At 43.0% G+C, this 17527-nt stretch overlaps 1 protein-coding gene and 1 non-coding gene across 2 annotated transcripts; one reads left to right on the top strand and one right to left on the bottom strand.

Annotated features, from left to right (window-relative positions):
* Window positions 1-12363: 12363 nt before the first annotated feature.
* Window positions 12364-16850, top strand: snrnp25 (small nuclear ribonucleoprotein 25). The gene is made up of 3 exons (XM_063215662.1): window positions 12364-12880; window positions 14352-14435; window positions 15572-16850. Exons 1-3 carry the CDS (start codon window positions 12683-12685, stop codon window positions 15788-15790), a joined length of 501 nt encoding a protein of 166 aa, XP_063071732.1. The 5' UTR covers window positions 12364-12682; the 3' UTR covers window positions 15791-16850.
* Window positions 16851-17125: 275 nt separating this feature from the next.
* Window positions 17126-17255, bottom strand: LOC134443680 (small Cajal body-specific RNA 14). The gene has a single exon (XR_010033707.1). It is a non-coding gene; the product is annotated as a small Cajal body-specific RNA 14 (non-coding RNA).
* Window positions 17256-17527: the final 272 nt, after the last annotated feature.

Genomic DNA, 17527 nt, shown 5'->3' with positions numbered 1-17527 from the left:
TATTGTTTTAAAACTAGCTGTATAAAGTGCGTTCCAATATGCAACCTTGCTTCCTCCACTTCTGCTTGTGGCCTCGTACCAGGAAGTAATATGTCGGGATGACATCACTGACAACAGCATTATATTTAAATATCTCATAAAAGCTCACTTGTAAAGTCTTTGTCTCATTTGCAATTGGGATGGTGAATGAAAAACAGTCCCCTAAAAGTTGTTGTGGGTAGGTTGACAGCTGGGAAACCTAATTGTTTTCTCCACGGAGGATGGGCCAGGAGGTGGGGCGAGGCCACAAGCACAAGTGGAGGAAGCAAGGTCGCATATTGGAATGCACTCATAGAGCCAACCAGTATAGTTGCAATACCCACTCTGGCCACCATGCTATAGGAGCGCAGTTTCAATGAGCAATATAGTTTCAATACCTACTCTGGCCACCATCCTATAGTGCACTTTTTAAAAAAAGCACTTGTATCTCTACTTTGTCACAGAAATGATTGCTATTCTTATGGCACTGACATGTTAATTCAGACAAATTAAGTCAAGAGTGAAGGGTGACCAGTTGAGAGATGTTCTCATTTGCAGGCCTCATAAACCGGCCTCATCGCCAACGTTGGAATGCGAAGCTGTTTGAAATATTAGTTATGATGACACAGCCTACAGTATATCTCCCTTATATAGTATTATTCAACTTTTTGGTCTTTTTGGTGTTTTCCCCACTGGGATGATTAAGGCCATACATACTTACTTGGCCTACAGCAGGGCCTCTTTCTTTCTTGTTTGAGCTTTTGTTTGTTTTCTAATCATCATTTAATTTCTCAGAATTTAATTGTTCAATTAATTTCTTTGTGTAAGTCAAATTGGTAGTTTTTGTACACAATGGCTTTTGTTGTATTTGTTGTGTATTTTGTGTTGTTGAAAATACAAAATATTGTATTTCAATATTAGATACTGTTACAGTTATGTATTTTGTATCTTATTTGTAACATTTTTTGCTGAGTATTTTGTATTTGTATTGAAAATACATGTGACTGTATCTTTGCCCATCCCTGACCTGCAGTGTGAAACACACCGGCCGGTTCACGATAAGGTATGAATGCAGTGCACTAAAGGGGGATTCATACTTGTCGTGACTGGCGCTACCCTCCTTCATACTTCACTCGCGACCTCACTCGCGACCTCACTCGTGCCGTCACGTGACCCAAAATGACGTCACACGCCGTGGCGCGAGCTGCCGTGTCGCGACGTCGTGCACCCCAGATTTTTTGTAACTTGTCGTGCGCCACCAGCGACCATACAGGTAGGCAGACAAAGCAGGAGTTGCGAAGAGAGGCTACAACTACTGTAGGCTACTACAGAATGGATCCTGCATCATTTTGAGGATAATAAAATGTCCTAGAGAGTTATTTTATCTTCTCTCTTAAATGTTGTTCAGTGAAACAATTGTTTACTTTGTTCAGAAGCACGTTGTGTTCGGCGATCTATTTATAAATTCTGCCGCCAGAACAATGCTCTCACATGGTCTTGGAATGATCTGGCAATGTAGGCTACAACAAAAAATATATGTTTCAATGTGGTAAGTCACAAGTCAGACACGCCAGTAGCCCTACAGCAGCCGTGTTTGGCTTTCTATTTTATACATCCGTAGAACTCACGCTGCGAGTTGCGAAAGATACTGCCGTTTCTCTCATGAACAGCAGAGGGCACTTCCGACAATGCGAGCGAAAGCGCTTTTGAAGTATGAATAGTCTGTCGCAAGTGATGACGTCATTAATGGTTCTTGCGCCACTCGCGCCAAAGTGCGCACGTGAAGTATGCAGAGCCCTTAAGAGTGAAAATCTCTGGTCCAGGGACTCAAAGTGGGGGTCAGGGGACCCCATGGCGACCACAGGGGCTCTGTGTAAATGTGTCTTATCATGATCCCAGCGTGTTGGCATGAGGCACACAGCTACACACACACACACACACACACACACACACACACACACACACACACACACACACACACACACACACACACACACACACACACACACACACACACACTAGAAAGGCACACATTTAATTCACACACAGTAGGCCCACATTTAACAATAACTTAAACTCTTGCGTTAGCATTTGCATTTTTAGTAATGTGAGTGTGTTGTGTGATTACTAGCAAGGTCCTCCAGATCAGTAATACTTGTTGTGTGATTACAAACAGGGTCCTCCAGACTAGTAATGTGTAATGGGTTGTGTGATCCAGGCATGTACGAAATTCCGAATGGAAAGAATTTCAATTCAAAATAATGCCATAATACGAACACTAGGTGGTGCCATTACCTTGAATTTCTTTGAATTTCATCTCCACCACCCATTGAAAGTACATAGAACACCACCACCTAGTGTTCGTATTATGGCATTACTTTGAATTGAAATTCTTTCCATTCGGAATTTCGTACAAGCCTGGTGTGGTCATGAGGGGTCCTTTGAGAAGGACAAAGAACTTTGAGAACACACACCCACACGCACGCAAGCACACACGCACACACGCAGGCAGAATACACACACACAGTCCTCACACACACACACACACACACACACACACACACACACACACACACACACACACACACACACACACACACACACACACTACGTACAAACAAAAGCTGTGTTGACTGCCACTTGTTAACGTAGGCCTAACTCGAACAAATAGACTTTGTCTACTACCACTTTTCAACGTAGCCTGCTTAAAGTGATACTGTCCTATTTTTGGAAATAAGCTCATATTACACCTCCCCTCAAGTTAAATTATTGAGTTGTACCTTTCTCCTGTATCTCCTGCCATTCTCTGAGTACAGCAGTGCAAATTGTACCTCCAAGCTACCTGTTAACATTGAGTCCAATGAGACCAGCTAGCCGCCAGCTGGTCTCATAGGACTCAATGTTAACTGCTAGCATGGAGGTAAAATTTGCACGGCCATACTCAGGGAACAGTGGAATGTACAGGAGAAAGGTAAATCTCAATCATTTAACTTAAGGGGAGGTGTAATATGAGCTTTTTTTTCAAAAATGGGACAGTATCACTTCAAACAAATAGGTTGTGTTTACTGTCACTTCTAATGTGCTCTAGCTCTTCTGTTGTGATGCACTTTTATTTCCGTAGCAGTAATGGCTCTTCTACCAACTGTTACCTCTGCCGCAGCGGTTAGCCTACATACGAGGAGAATGAGCACGACAAATATTGCTAGATGGTCCACTTTAATTTTCAGCACCGCCCCAGCGGTTAGCCTACATATACGGAGAATGAGCGCACACATTTGTGGGTGTAATTTTAGTTGTGGCTGGTGGGGACATGTCCATACCATTTTTGAGGTAAACTTGTTCCAACCACCTTTTCACAAACATAATGCAAAAATAGCATACCCGGACAAGTAGCCATAATAATGTCCCCACCACTTTCAAAGCCAAACCTACACCCTACAAATATTGCTAGACGATCCACTCTCTTTTTTTAGCTGTGGTATCATCATCATCATCATCATCATCACCACCATCATCATCACCACCACCATCATCATCATCATCACCACCACCATCATCATCATCATCATCATCATCACTACATCAATCAATACATCGATTTAATATATACTAGGACACAGTGTATTCCACCCACATCGATTTAATGTTGAACACAGTGTATTCAATCCAAATACCAATCAGATTGATTTAATATGCTGTAGGACACACAGTAGGCCTATATTCAACCCAAATATACCAATCGATTTGATATAGGACATACAGTGTGTTCAACCCACATCAATTAAATATAGTATATGTAGTCCACCAACCTAGATATACGGCAGAGGACGTTCGATTCAAAAGTGAAGCAACGGATGGGGGCGTGACATAATGCTTCAGAACCGTTGAACGGAGTTCTATAGAAGCCTGCTGTCCATATATCTAGATCAGTGGTTTAACCCAAATCTACAAATCACATTGATTTGATATAGGACATTTAAAGGGACACTGTGCAGGAAATGGTCAAAAAAGGTACTGCAACTATGCTGCTCATTGAAACTGGGCTGCCTATTGCCAAATTTGATCTTTACATTAAAGTTTACTAAGTAATAAACAAATATTTTCTACTATGGTCCAAGTACAGTCATTTTTGCAGCTAAAATTGGCTATTTTTGGAAATTCAAAATGGCGGACCATGGAGAAGATCCCCCTTTTCATGTATGAAAAGTGAAAATTTTCCAGTCATAATGAATACTTAAAATTTCATCGTGGTGTTAAGTATTCATGAAAAAGGTAGCATTAGTGAATGGGCAGCATGAATTCTGGAAATAAACAAATAAAAATCTCACACAGTGCCCCTTTAACTCAAATCTACTAGTCACAACAATTTAACATGGCCTAATGGTTATGGAGGTGGACTGAAGTTCAGAGGTTTGCAGGTTTGAATCCCACACCTGCTTCTCCCTACACATCCTTTCATTGCTGAAGTGCCATTGAGTGAGGTGCCTATCTCCACATTGCTCCAGGGACTGTAACCGATATCCTGTAAATACATGTAACTGTTACTTTGGATAAAAGCGCCAGCTAAGTGTTCCTCATATGGCACGCTGTAATAGTCAATGAAAAGTTTTAGTAAGGGGCATGCGTTTAGTTATGCATTACGACTTGGCGATTGCCATTCTGATAAAAGCAAATTTATAACTTTGTGTCTTAAAGGTACATTGTGCAGGAAATGGTCAAAAAAGGTACTGCAACTATGCTGCTCATTGAAACTGGGCTGCCTATATTTATCTTTACATGAAAGTTTACTAAGTAATAAACAAATATTTTCTAGTAAGATCCAAGTACAGTCATTTTTGCAGCTAAAAATTGAGTTGCACTGGCTACCGATCGCCGCCCGGATCAAGCACAAGGCATTGACCCTTGCCTACAAAACCATCACAGGAACGGCTCCAGCTTATCTGAAGGACCTACTAACGCCTTATGTTACTGGAAGAGAACTGCGGTCATCCAGCACAAGCCGTCTGGTTCTGCCATACAGTTGCTCTAGGTACTCCCAGTCAAGATTGTTCTCCGTTGTGGTACCCAAGTGGTGGAACGATCTCCCAGAGGCAGCAAGACTAAGCACATCTCTAGCAGCCTTCAAGAAACAAGTAAAGACCTTCCTCTTTCGAGAGTATCTACTAGACTAATGCTTGAGCTGGCCTAGCCCCAGGGCAGCCTCTTGGCATGATGTCTAGTTTAGTGTGTGTGTGTGTGTGTGTGTGTGTGTGTGTGTGTGTGTGTGTGTGTGTGTGTGTGTGTGTGTGTGTGTGTGTGTGTGTGTGTGTGTGTGTGTGTGTGTGTGTGTGTGTGTGTGTGTGTGTGTGTGTGAGAGTGTGAGTGTGTGTGTGTGTGTGTGTGTGTGAGAGAGTGTGTGTGTGTGTGTGTGTTTACTCATTATTTACTCTTTATTTACTCTTTGAAATAAAAAAAAAACTAACCCCTCTTTGCAACTGCACTTGTTGTTCTGTATATTTCCTGTGCACTTTGTATTTGCTTGTGATGTTGGCTTGATTATGTCCTCTTTTGAAAGTCGCTTTGGTTATAAAGCGTCTGCCAAATGCAATGTAATGTAATGTAATGTAATGTAATGTAATGTAATGTAATGTAATGTAATTTTCAAAATGGCGGACCATGGAGAAGATCCCCCTTTTCATGTATGAAAAGTGCAATTTTTCCAGTCATAATGAATACTTAGAATTTGATGTTGGTGGTCAGTATTCATGAAAAAGGTAACATTAGTGAATGGGCAGCATGTATTCTGGAACTAAACATCTCACACAGTGTCCCTTTAATTGATTAAGGGCCCATGTTCTTCAGTCACATCAGGCCACGTAATGAGCCCACTGATGAGTGTGTGCATTTGTGCGTCTTTGGGAAATTGCATAAAATAACTGACAAGGTGAAATTGTGTGTGTGTGTGTGTGTGTGTGTGCGTGTGTGTGTGTGTGCGCGTGTGTGTGTGTGTGTGTGTGTGTGTGTGTGTGTGTGTGTGTGTGTGTGTGTGTGTGTGTGTGTGTGTGTGTCTGTGTGTGTGTGTGTGTGTGTGTGTGTGTGTGTGTGTGTGTGTGTGTGTGTGTGTGTGTGTGTGTGAAAGTAGGTTAGCGCGTCTCTCAGGCCAGCACACCTACACGTTTTTCCCCTGACTTAGTCGAACACCAGAGTGCAGCTGTGATGGGGGAAGAGAGGGCTGCCATCTTAACAGCATAGAGCAGGGATGTCAAAATCAGGCCCGGGGGCCAAATCTGGCCCGCAGAGTCATTTAATTTGGCCCGCAAGATCATTTCAAATGTGTATTACAGTTGGCCCACATACACCATTAATATATAGCATAATAAGACCTGAACATAAAATGTTATGTGTCACAAGAATATGAGTGGGCACAGGCCAGTAAAACAGCTCACACTCATGCGACAGAATATCTGCAGGCACATTTGAACTACACTGGGAATCTGCTTGTGAAATTTAAATATGAGATTAAGTGTGTTTGCACAATTTTAGGACGCTGTAAATATTGAGTTTGGCCCGCGACTTTGTTCCAGATTTGTATTTTGGCCCTCTGTGAATTTGAGTTTGACACCCCTGGCATAGAAGGTTCTTTCTAATAGGTCTATCCCTTTCCAAACTCCCATCATCCCTTGCTCACTTCTTGCCTGCTTTGTGGCCTCATGATGACGTCACTGATGACAGAAGTGTATTTCAGTGTCTCGCAAAAGTGCATTTCTAAAGTCATTTCTCATTTGCAATCAGGATGGTGAATGAAGAAGAGTCCCCCAAAAGTTGTTGTTGCGGCTAGGCTGACAGCGGAGAAACTTTATCGCTGAGGACGGGAGTCCAGTCCACCTTTTGGAAAGAACTCTCTAACGTATCTCAGTGCGGTCTCTGTTTCCCCTGACTTAGTCAAACCATAAAACAATAACGCATCTCAGCACGCTCTCAGAGCAGCATGCGTATGAGCTAGCTGGGATTCTTTACAGAATTAGCAAATCAGCAGAACTAGGAGCTGACATTTTTAAAAATAGGACACAGATGTGGAGCACACACACACACACACACACACACACACACACACACACACACACACACACACACACACACACACACACACACACACACACACACACACACACACACACACACACACACACACACACACACACACACATGTAGGTTTGGTTGCATATTTAGTAAACACCCTTATTCTGCAGTATATGCATGTCAGCCCCCCCCCCCTTCCTCCCCACACACACACACACACACACACACACACACACACACACACACACACACACACACACACACACACACACACACACACACACACACACACACACACACACACACACACACACACACACACACACACACACACACACACACACACAGCTCATTTTGCTGTAACTTGTCCTACATGTAAGTGGAACAAGTGGGGTGATTTCAGTGAAACACACCATATTGAGCAACCTCAAATACAGTATGAATCAGGCGGCATGGGTCATAGGTCGATTCATTTGGAGAAATTGGCGTAATTTGTGCAAGCACAGAACCTGACCCCGGATGCTTAGGTAGGCCTATAATATTAAGCAGGTTAAGCACTCCTTAAAATACTTTAAAATGCAATGTTTCAAATCCACATTCTAAGAGGAGGATAGTATACTAGTCCTACTATTTCTATTCAAGTTTTGTCAAAAACTCATTCTATGTTGGAAAATGAATCCTAAAGTAGGCACCATATATGTAGAGTGTCCTTGTCCATTTATGATAAAACTTTTCTCAGTGGTAAATGTATATGCTAATGTAAGATGAACTACAAGAAACAATCATTTTGGTCAATATTCTTCAATATCCCTTGGGATAGATATATTGACAACTGCCATAAGAACATCAAGGAAAGAAGAGGAGAGAAGAGTGGAGGAGAGGAGAGGAGAGGAGAGGAGAGGAGAAGAGAGAAGAGTGGAGGAGAGGAGAGGAGAGGAGAAGAGAGGGGTGGGGAGGACAGAAGAGAAAAGGAGAGGAGTGGAACCGAGAGGAGAGTGGAGTGGAGGAGAGGAGAGGAAAGGAGAGACGAGGAGAGGAGAGACGAGTGGAGGAGAGAGGAGGAGAGTGGAGGAGAGGAGAGGAGAGGGGAGGAGAGGAGCAGGGAGGAGAGGAGAGTAGATGAGAGTGGAGGAGAGGAGCGGGGAGGATAGGAGAATGGAGGAGAGGAGCAAGAAAGAGAGGAGAGAAGAGGAGAGTGGAGTAGAGATTTGGATGAGAGGAGAGGAGCCGGAAGGAAAGGAGAGTGGAATAGAGGAGAGGAGAGGAGAGAAGAGAGGAGGAGAGGATAGGAGAGGAGGAGATGAGAGGAGAGGGGAGGAGATGGAGTGGTACGGCAAGGCAAGGAGAGGAGAGACGAGAGTAGCAGGGAGGCAAGGCAAGATAAAAGACAGCAATAAAGTACACAGATAAATGACACAGAATCGCGGCAAAAACAAAAACGAAGGAATAAAAGCAGAAAATAAAAAGTATCATTAACTACATAATTAAAAGCAGATAAAAGATCTTAAAAGCCAGAAATCATCTACATAGAACCACTAAAAAAACATCACTGAAAATCTGTTTTGAATCTGGAGAGGAGAGGAGAGAGGGGAGAGGGGAGGAGAGAGGAGATGAGAGGAGAGAGTGATAAAGTGGTACAGAGAAGGAGAGGAGGAGAGGCGAGAAGAGCTCTGTTGACGTACCTGTTGGCTAAAGGGTTCCATTGCAGCCTCTGGAGCTGTGAGAATATTATATTATATTATATTATATTATATTATATTATATTATATTATATTATATTATATTATATTATATTATATTATATTAGATAAGATTAGATTAGATAACATTTATTGGTACCAGGGCTGGACTGGCCATCGGTACAAAACAAGAAAAATGACAAAAAAAAGATCATTAAAAAAAAATAAGAGCAACATAAACACATACGATCTTTTTTTTTTTTTTAATCTAAAAATAGGGGGCCACCAGGGTGTGAGGCGCACCGGTGAGTCAGTTCTGCGCCGCTAATTATGAGGGGCCCCTTTAAGCCGAAAGTGCCCGGCCTTATTGCTCCCTCAGTTCTGCCCTGATTGGTACCCAGAGGTAGATGTGATTTGCAGGCAAGTGGGCTTCACTCATACAAAACATTTGAAACATTTAATACACACATAACATACAACCAACCCCCAATGAACTACATACAGTAGTGTCACATGAAGTGACAGGGCTAAGAAATAAAAGTATATTGATAAATATATGAAAAACATCAGAAAATCACAATATGTGTTTGGGAGCAATATTACTGTAACGCACACTCACTCACCCTGGCAAACTGGCACCACCACTGGCAAACGGGCACCACCGCACTTTGCAACTGGCACACACTGGCAATCCGTCACACGGGCAATAGTGGAGCAATACTACTACACAACTAACTCTACAAAACACTGACTCTACTCAGACACTAATACACCAACTGTTCACTAAGGTCACTGCTTCACTTCTTTCTCCTAAGCAGATGCACTTTGACTATATGTCTAGCCAAGGATTCCAAAGGCACACTGCTTGATGAAGATGAAAAGCCTCTTCTCTTCATGTGTGTTCCTCCTCCTACCTGTGGTTGGGTGCACATCCTGTTTGCACACACGAGAGCCAGAATGCAGCACACACGCTGTCAGAAACGCCGGACAGAACAGAGAGCCCAAATGAAGCATGTCCAAGTTCAGGGTTTTTATGAACTTCAAACGAAAAAACTGAGACTACAAAACTTAAAGTTTCAACCTACAAACAAAAGCCCACGGGGTGGGGGAATAGAACAACTAGACAGGAGACCGACATCAGGACCAGCAGACAGGTGATCGGCATCAGGACCCGCAGACAGGTGACAGGCAGACAGGAGACAGGCAGACAGGTGACCAGCATCAGGGCAGGCAGACAGGTGACCGGCATCAGGGCAGGTAGACAGGTGACCGGCAGCCTGGCCAGCATCAGGGCAGGTAGAAAAGGGTCTGGCTGGAGGGCCGGTGTCTGCGCAGGTAGCGACGGTGTCCGCACTGGGGGTCTCAGCCGTGTCGACGGCATCCGCGTTGGGGTTCTCGTTCTGAGCGACCGTAACGGGGGTCTCAATCGGAACGGCGTACTTGGGGGTGCCCCCGGACCGCCGATCTCGACTGGAGCGTCAGGTTTCTGGTCAGAAGGCGCATCGGGCCCTGGGTCGGCCGGCGCGTCGGGCTCCGGGCTCGGCGATGCTGTCCGCTCCTCTTGTCAGCAGGGCTGGCAGCGACTCCTCCAACTGTTGCATTATCTCCTGCACATGAGTCAACTCAAGCTGGAGGAGCCGTGGTCTGTCCACCAGAACACCCCTAACAATGTTCACAGCCTCCAGCTGCCACCTGCCTCCTGGTGTCTCCCAATGTGTTTATGACAGGAGACAGCTCTCCAGCACGTTGAAAAACTCCAAATGGTGGAAGCACATTGTGATATCTGGCTGTTGGGTCAGACAGGCAGACAGGCAGACTTGTTGTCATCCCCTCCCTGGTGGGCAGCGTTGGTGAGGGTGTAGGTGGAGAAGGTCTGGTAGGAGTCACACTTGGTGTTATGGCTGTGGGGGTATCTATCTATCTATCTATCTATCTATCTATCTATCTATCTATCTATCTATCTATCTATCTATCTATCTATCTATCTATCTATCTATCTATCTATCTATCTATCTATCTATCTGTTGCCTTCCCTATGGATGGAGTCAGTTGTCTCTCTGTACTGTACTGTACTGTACTGTACTGTACTGTACTGTACTGTACTGTACTGTACTGTATGTCTGTTGTCTCTGTCGTTTTTATTGGCATTTTAATGCAGCTTGGTCTGTTTCACAAAAGGAAAGGTTGGGACCTTAGATCCAATCTTTACAGTTTTTCTCGATTGGTTTGGCTAATTTCTTGAAACTGAGATGACATTCCTATAACCATTGGGTCATTTGGCCAAACATTCTTACACTTCTGCACAACACTTCAGATAACTAGCAAAATGTCATATACCTCCCAAAACAGCTCATTCTTGCATCAGCACTAAACCTTCTCCCACATAAATAGTCAGTACCATAAAAATGGCATATATCCTTCTCAATTGGTTTGGCTCATTTGCATTCATTTAGTCAAAATAAACTGGATGGTTCAGCATAACGCCATGGATCCTCATCACTTGCTCATATCACTCCAAAAACAGTTTACCCGTGTGTCGAAACTAAATTCCTTCCACAGAATGCCGTTTGAAAAAATGTCAAGAAATTAGCCAAATAACAGAGGAAACTGTAGTATACACGGTTGTAAAATTATTTTCTACAAACTACTAAAGTTACAATACCATCTGGCCTGTTGAACACTGTCATGAATTTACTGTTTACAGTAAAGAAATTCTTGAAATATTATGTCCTTGACTGTTTTGACAATTGTGTAGACTACTTTGCATATGATGACTCATACAATGAAATCATGCTGACATGTTTTGGAGAGGGCAACCATTAGACTGAGAATAGTCTAATTCGTTTAGATAAGAAAGGTCAATTTATTTGGAAAATGTGCTAAATGTATGCTCAATGTGTCAACTGTAGGGTACTTGTACATAGCCATCTGTCGAGATGTACTAAACATTTGAGACATGTACAAAGCATTTGAAATTTGATGAAAGCAATGAAAAATGCCATTCTGTTGTGGGAAATTGAAATTTGGTTTGGATATTTGTCCGTGTTGTTTTGAGAATGTCATCTCAGTTTCGAGAAATTAGCCAAACCAATCGAGAAAAACTGTAAAATGGAGAAACAATTCTGCATGGTTAGAAAATCTAGTTTTTATCACATCTAGTTGAAAGCGAATTAAATGAAATGAAAGCATCAGCTAAGTGCAATGTAATGTTGTTCTTATCACATCATCCATCACCATCTACCAGGCCGTCGACGGGCCCATCCATTCTTTGCTGAAAATAGTCAACAACATCATAACACCATTGCTATGACAATGCAGGGAGTCTTAGGTCACCAATTAAGACCTGGTCATTACCATTTTGCTGGCAATAAGGTTATAACAGAGGCAATCAATCAATCAATCACACAATCATTATGCAAAGGTTTGTGTGGTTGCATAGTGTTTGTCATTGAGATGGAACCCCCCTATGAATGTTATCATGATTCACTTTTGGATTGGAATGCCCCATTGACTTCATCATAAACCTATGTCCTATGTATGCAGTGTCTTCCGTGCCGCTAGGAGGCGACATGTCCCGTTTTTGTCAGTGTGGAGAAGCCAAGCATCACAGAAGGAAATTGTAAACATAGCTACTCCAGTGCTTTGCCAGAGTGCAGTCAAGTTTGCTTTATGGTTTAGTCTCCGGTTATTTTGTGTATGCAGTGGAGTATATTTACAGTTTAAGAATGTGTTAACATTTATGTGTGAGGAAATATCACAGAAAGTCGCCGGTTAGCCGAAAAGCTTAGTACAATTTTGACTTGGGGTAGCCTACAGCTGGCTAGCTTCGCGTCTAGTGACCACAGGGCACAAACCCTTACTGTCGGGGGTGGCTGGCTTCTGGACTTTCGTGGGTTTTTGTAGCCCACTAAACGGCGATAAACAACATGGCAGACGTGGACACGTCTTCCAAACAAGCAGACGAGGTCGAGCAGCTGAAGGAGGAGGAAGAAGTGGAGGACGAAGAGGAGCTCCCTCACTCGGAGTTTCTGGACATCTTTGAGGAAGGGCTGGCCATGATAGTTCAGGACCCGCTGCTCTGCGACCTGCCCATCCAAGTCACCCTGGAGGAGGTCAACTCGCAGGTAATCCAACGTTAACGTTGACGTTAATAATAGACGTCGTCGTTGAACGTAACATTAACTGATTGTGTGATGTTTATAATGTTTAAATGTGATGTTTATAATGCTCCCAGGAGTTTAATGAACACGCAGACACCGGACATGCCAAGAACAGTGGTGTGTGTGTGTGTGTGTGTGTGAGAGAGAGAGAGAGAGAGAGAGAGAGAGAGAGAGAGAGAGAGAGAGAGAGAGAGAGAGAGAGAGAGAGAGAGAGAGAAACCGCTCTGGCGAAACCCCAAAAGCTCACAATGTACGTACCTCACCTGCTACCAACAATGCAGTGGAAGTCAGACAGGAGAGACAGGAAGGCAAAGGAAAAAAGAAACAAACAAAAACGCTTTGCAGTAGCCTACAGGTCGTTATGCAACAAAGTAATTCCGAGTTATACAGAAAAGATATAGCCCAATGATACAGTAAGTAAGATATAGACCTTGATATAGCCTAAACATTATAGAGTAGACTAGGAGTCCTAGACAAAAGCAAAAAAACATGAAACATGGCGGTAAGCAAGAAACACAAGTGCACACAACAATTGATATAGCAAATCGTCCCTGATTGCACCTAACACACAGTCAACCAATAATATTGCACAGACTTTTCCCCACACTATTGCACGAGCGCTTTTTGGCCGGGGACTTCTATGGGTCGGAACCTGTACCACAGAACCCCATCATAATCACCCCACAGGTTACAGTAACCTACATAGTCTAAATGTTCTAAATAGTCATTTTACTTCAAAGGTGGGGCTGGACTGGGAACAGTTTTTCTAAATGTGGGCCTACTGGGGGTGACATGGCTCCGTGGGCTAGTGCGCTGCTGTACCAATAGTGAAAGTGGAAGCCCATTGGGAAACTCCAACTCCCATTGTCCTTGTGACACAGCACTCCACAGCACACAAGTGAACACTGTACACTACAAAATTGCATTTATGCCTCACTCGTGCAAGGGGGCAGCCCTCAATGGTGCCCCTAGGGAGCAGTGCGGCGGGACGGTACCATGCTCAGGGTACCTCAGTCATGGAGGAGGCTTTCAGGATGGGGGAGAGCACTGGTTAATTACTCCCCCCACCAACCTGGCGGGTCAGGAGTCAAACCAGCAACCTTTGGGCTACAAGTCTGACGCCCTAACCGCCTACCCATGACTGCCCTATTACACCGGGGACCCGGTTTGATTGTGACCCGAGGTCATTCCTGGAAGCTTCCCCATCCCTCTCTCCCCACTCATTTCCTGTCTTTCTCCCTGTTGTATGAGAAAGGTGTAAAATCCCCCCAAAATATTTGAAAAACTCTCCACAATTTAATTTCGTGCATTGCCCATGGACCCCACATGAGAAGCGCAGGTGTAATTGACAAAGGATCCACTGAATGTTTGAACATATTTCTTTTGCAGTTTGAAAGTTAAATATCTATACACAATATCTCCTTCCTCCCTGCAGGTGGCGCTTGAGTACGGCCAGGCGATGACTGTGCGAGTCATGAAGGCGGATGGAGAAGTCATGCCCATCGTAGTGGTGCAACAGGTAAACACACACACACACACACACATACACCTTTTATTACAGACATCAAAACAAGTGCAGAATTCTAAGAAAAGAGGTGAACAGACCCAAGAACACCACATCAGGCGGTAATAATGTGGCACAAATGCATACAAAACAAAGCCTTATAGGTCAGTGTTGTTGTTGTGGGCTACAGTATATAAATATAATACATGTTGATGTTGTTATAGGCTATAGTATATAAATACATTAATATAATACACATATTTTGTTGTAGGCCACAGTGCTCCACTTAAAGAAGCCTGTCCAGCGCTACATGGAGCTGAAGCAGCAGCAGTGTATAAATATAATGGGTAACACTTTATAAAAATGTTCCTTAGTAAAGACTCAGTAAATAATAAACTAATGATGAATAAAACATTAACAAATGTTTTTATTATTAACTAAGCTTTATTAATGCTTTATAAAATATCTACAAATGATATATTCAAGATTTTACACACCTTATAACAGACTATTTTATTCATTTACAAGCAACTTGTAAATGTTTGATAAATATGAAATATTAACATAACATTTCCTAGTCATTTACAAGCATTTGTTTACATTTCCTAATCATTTACAAACGTTTGTTAATGTTTTGTTCATCAATAGTTAATTATTTATTACGTCTTTATAATGCTTTTTTGCATCCATTATTCTAAAGTGTTACCATATAATGTTGATGACGTTGTTGGTGACGCTGTTGTTGTTGTCTTAGGCTACAGTACTCCTTGAAGAAGGCTATCCAGCACTACATGGAGCTGAAGCAGCAGCAGCATATATAACTACATGTTGATAATGTTATTATTGATGATGATGATGATGATGATGATGATGATGATGATGATGATGATGTTGTTGTTATAGGCTACAGTGCTGCACTTAAAAAAGGCCATCCAGCGCTACATGGAGCTAAAGCAGCAGCAGCAGCAGCGTATAAATACAATGTTATAAATGCATGTCGTTGTTGTTGTTGTTCTAGGTTACAGTATATAAATATATCGATGTAGTACATGTTTCTGTTGTTGTAGACTGTAAAGAAGTTGTGTTGTCAGCAGCAGCAGCGTATATAAAGAGGCAGTATATCAATATAATGCATGTTTCTGTTGTTATAGGCTACGGTGCTCCACTTGAAGAAGGCCATCCAGCGCTTCATGGAGCTGAAGCAGCAGCGTGAGGGGGGCATCAAGCACATCAGCTGGAGGTACGTGTGGAGGACCTTCCACCTGGTCTACGGAGGAGAGAAGATGGACGACGACACCAAGAAACTCAAGGACTACGGCATCAGGAACAGAGACGAGGTGACCTTCATGAAGAGGCTGAAGAAGAAATGACCTTCAGGAAGAGGCTGAGGAAGAAATTACCTTCATGAGGAAGCTGAGTGTAACAGAGGCCAACTAGCAGAGTGTGACGTGGACTGTTAGTCCCCCCCACTTCAAGCACAGTGACTAATTAGTAAACCTCCCTTCCGAAGCCTCATACAGTATCGTTAGCACTAGCATTTGGATGACAGAACATTTGGTAATTCCATCTCACAAAGACTTTATAACAGGAGAACATTCTCGAGTCCAAGCTTAAGCCTGCCAACACTTTTTTTCCCCAAAGGAAGTGTCAAAGGAAGTCCTCTAATGTGTCGTGCTTCACACACAAAGAGACGAACATGCATGCATCGTGTTCTTGTCTCCACATACAGTACTTGCGTTACATTACATTACACTTAGCTGACGCTTTTATCCAAAGTGACAAACAGTTAATATTTTTCAGGGTATTTGTTATAGTCTCTGGAGCAATGTGGGGTTCTGTGCCTTGCTCAAGGGCACTTCAACCATTGATTAAAGTGTAGGGAGAGGTCAGGTGGGATTCAAACAACCACCAGATTGAAAGACCACCTCCCTAACCATAATGCCACGACTGCCCCGTGGAGGACAATACATAGCTCACATTCAGGCTTTCCTTGACTTTTCCATGACTTCCCTGACCTAAAATCTGAACTTTTATGACTGGTTGAATATGGAAATGTCCAATATAACAACTGAGCTGATGTAAGGGACATGTCAGGGTCATCGGAAAGACATGACATGTATCAGAAAACAAACCGGTTACTAACAATTAACAGCCCCCTTACATAAACAGCTTAACAGTTTTGTTAAAAGTTAACTCAAACAGAAATTACATTTGCAATACAAAATCTTTTTAGGGTGCATGGGCCAATTGGGAAGTGTGTCTTTTCAAGGTGGCTTATATAACTATGAACGCTGGGAGAAAACCCTGACACCAGCTTTTTTTCTTTAAGCCCCGATGGTATGTGGATGAAGCCGTGGGCTCACCTGACGTGTAAGGTCACATGATTCCCCAAGACGCTGGCTGCTGAGGTGGAATGACGTCCACACCCCTCACAAGTCCTGGCCACACACACCCACACACACACACACACACACACACACACACACACACACACACACACCCACACACACACAATAAAGGCTTAATAACGTTACTAATGATTGCCACAACTACAACTGCAAGACAAATATGAAAACCCAACGTGTACAGTATATTATGATGCTGACGGTTTCTATCTGAAATGAATCTCAGTCATCCAAGTCATGATTGCAATTTAGCTGCTTTGACTAGATTCAACAATTTACATAAAAAGACAGCCATAATAGTGTGTCTGGTACCATTGCACAGGGAACCCAATGTCTTGACAGGCTCTGTCCGCAGGAACCATTTTCTCTTTGTGTGGCATCACAGACTGCGGTAAACGGCTCAGTCCTGTAGCCAATACCTGAACACCACACACCCTTTAAAACACATGGCTATTGAACCTGAACTATTCTGAACATTTTACATGAGCCATGAGTCATGACTGAGAATGATGAAAATGGGGCAAACTTACTTTTGGTAGAAGCTGCTGATCATGACAGGTCTGAAAGACGTGTTCCTGGGCTGGTTTTGTAGTACCTCAAGCACGATCTACAAGACACAGTTAAGATTCACGATGACCGTTTAATATCAAAAAGTAGAAGCATGAAATAAGAGACAGTGAAAGACAGTCATACTACTGTAGA

The sequence above is a fragment of the Engraulis encrasicolus genome, chromosome 2, assembly GCF_034702125.1.
Source record: "Engraulis encrasicolus isolate BLACKSEA-1 chromosome 2, IST_EnEncr_1.0, whole genome shotgun sequence".
Classification (NCBI taxonomy): Eukaryota; Metazoa; Chordata; class Actinopteri; order Clupeiformes; family Engraulidae; genus Engraulis; species Engraulis encrasicolus.
Note: the sequence above shows the minus strand (reverse complement) of the source record. Positions and strands in the feature narration are given on the sequence as shown.

What these genes read in the sequence shown, in the direction of transcription:
- snrnp25 (XM_063215662.1), top strand. Translation starts at nt 12,683, where the DNA reads ATGGCAGACGTGGACACGTCTTCCAAACAAGCAGACGAGGTCGAGCAG. An exon ending in TGGAGGAGGTCAACTCGCAG is followed by an intron (nt 12,881 to 14,351) that starts GTAATCCAACGT and finishes TCCTCCCTGCAG; the next exon opens with GTGGCGCTTGAGTACGGCCA. An exon ending in CCATCGTAGTGGTGCAACAG is followed by an intron (nt 14,436 to 15,571) that starts GTAAACACACAC and finishes CTGTTGTTATAG; the next exon opens with GCTACGGTGCTCCACTTGAA.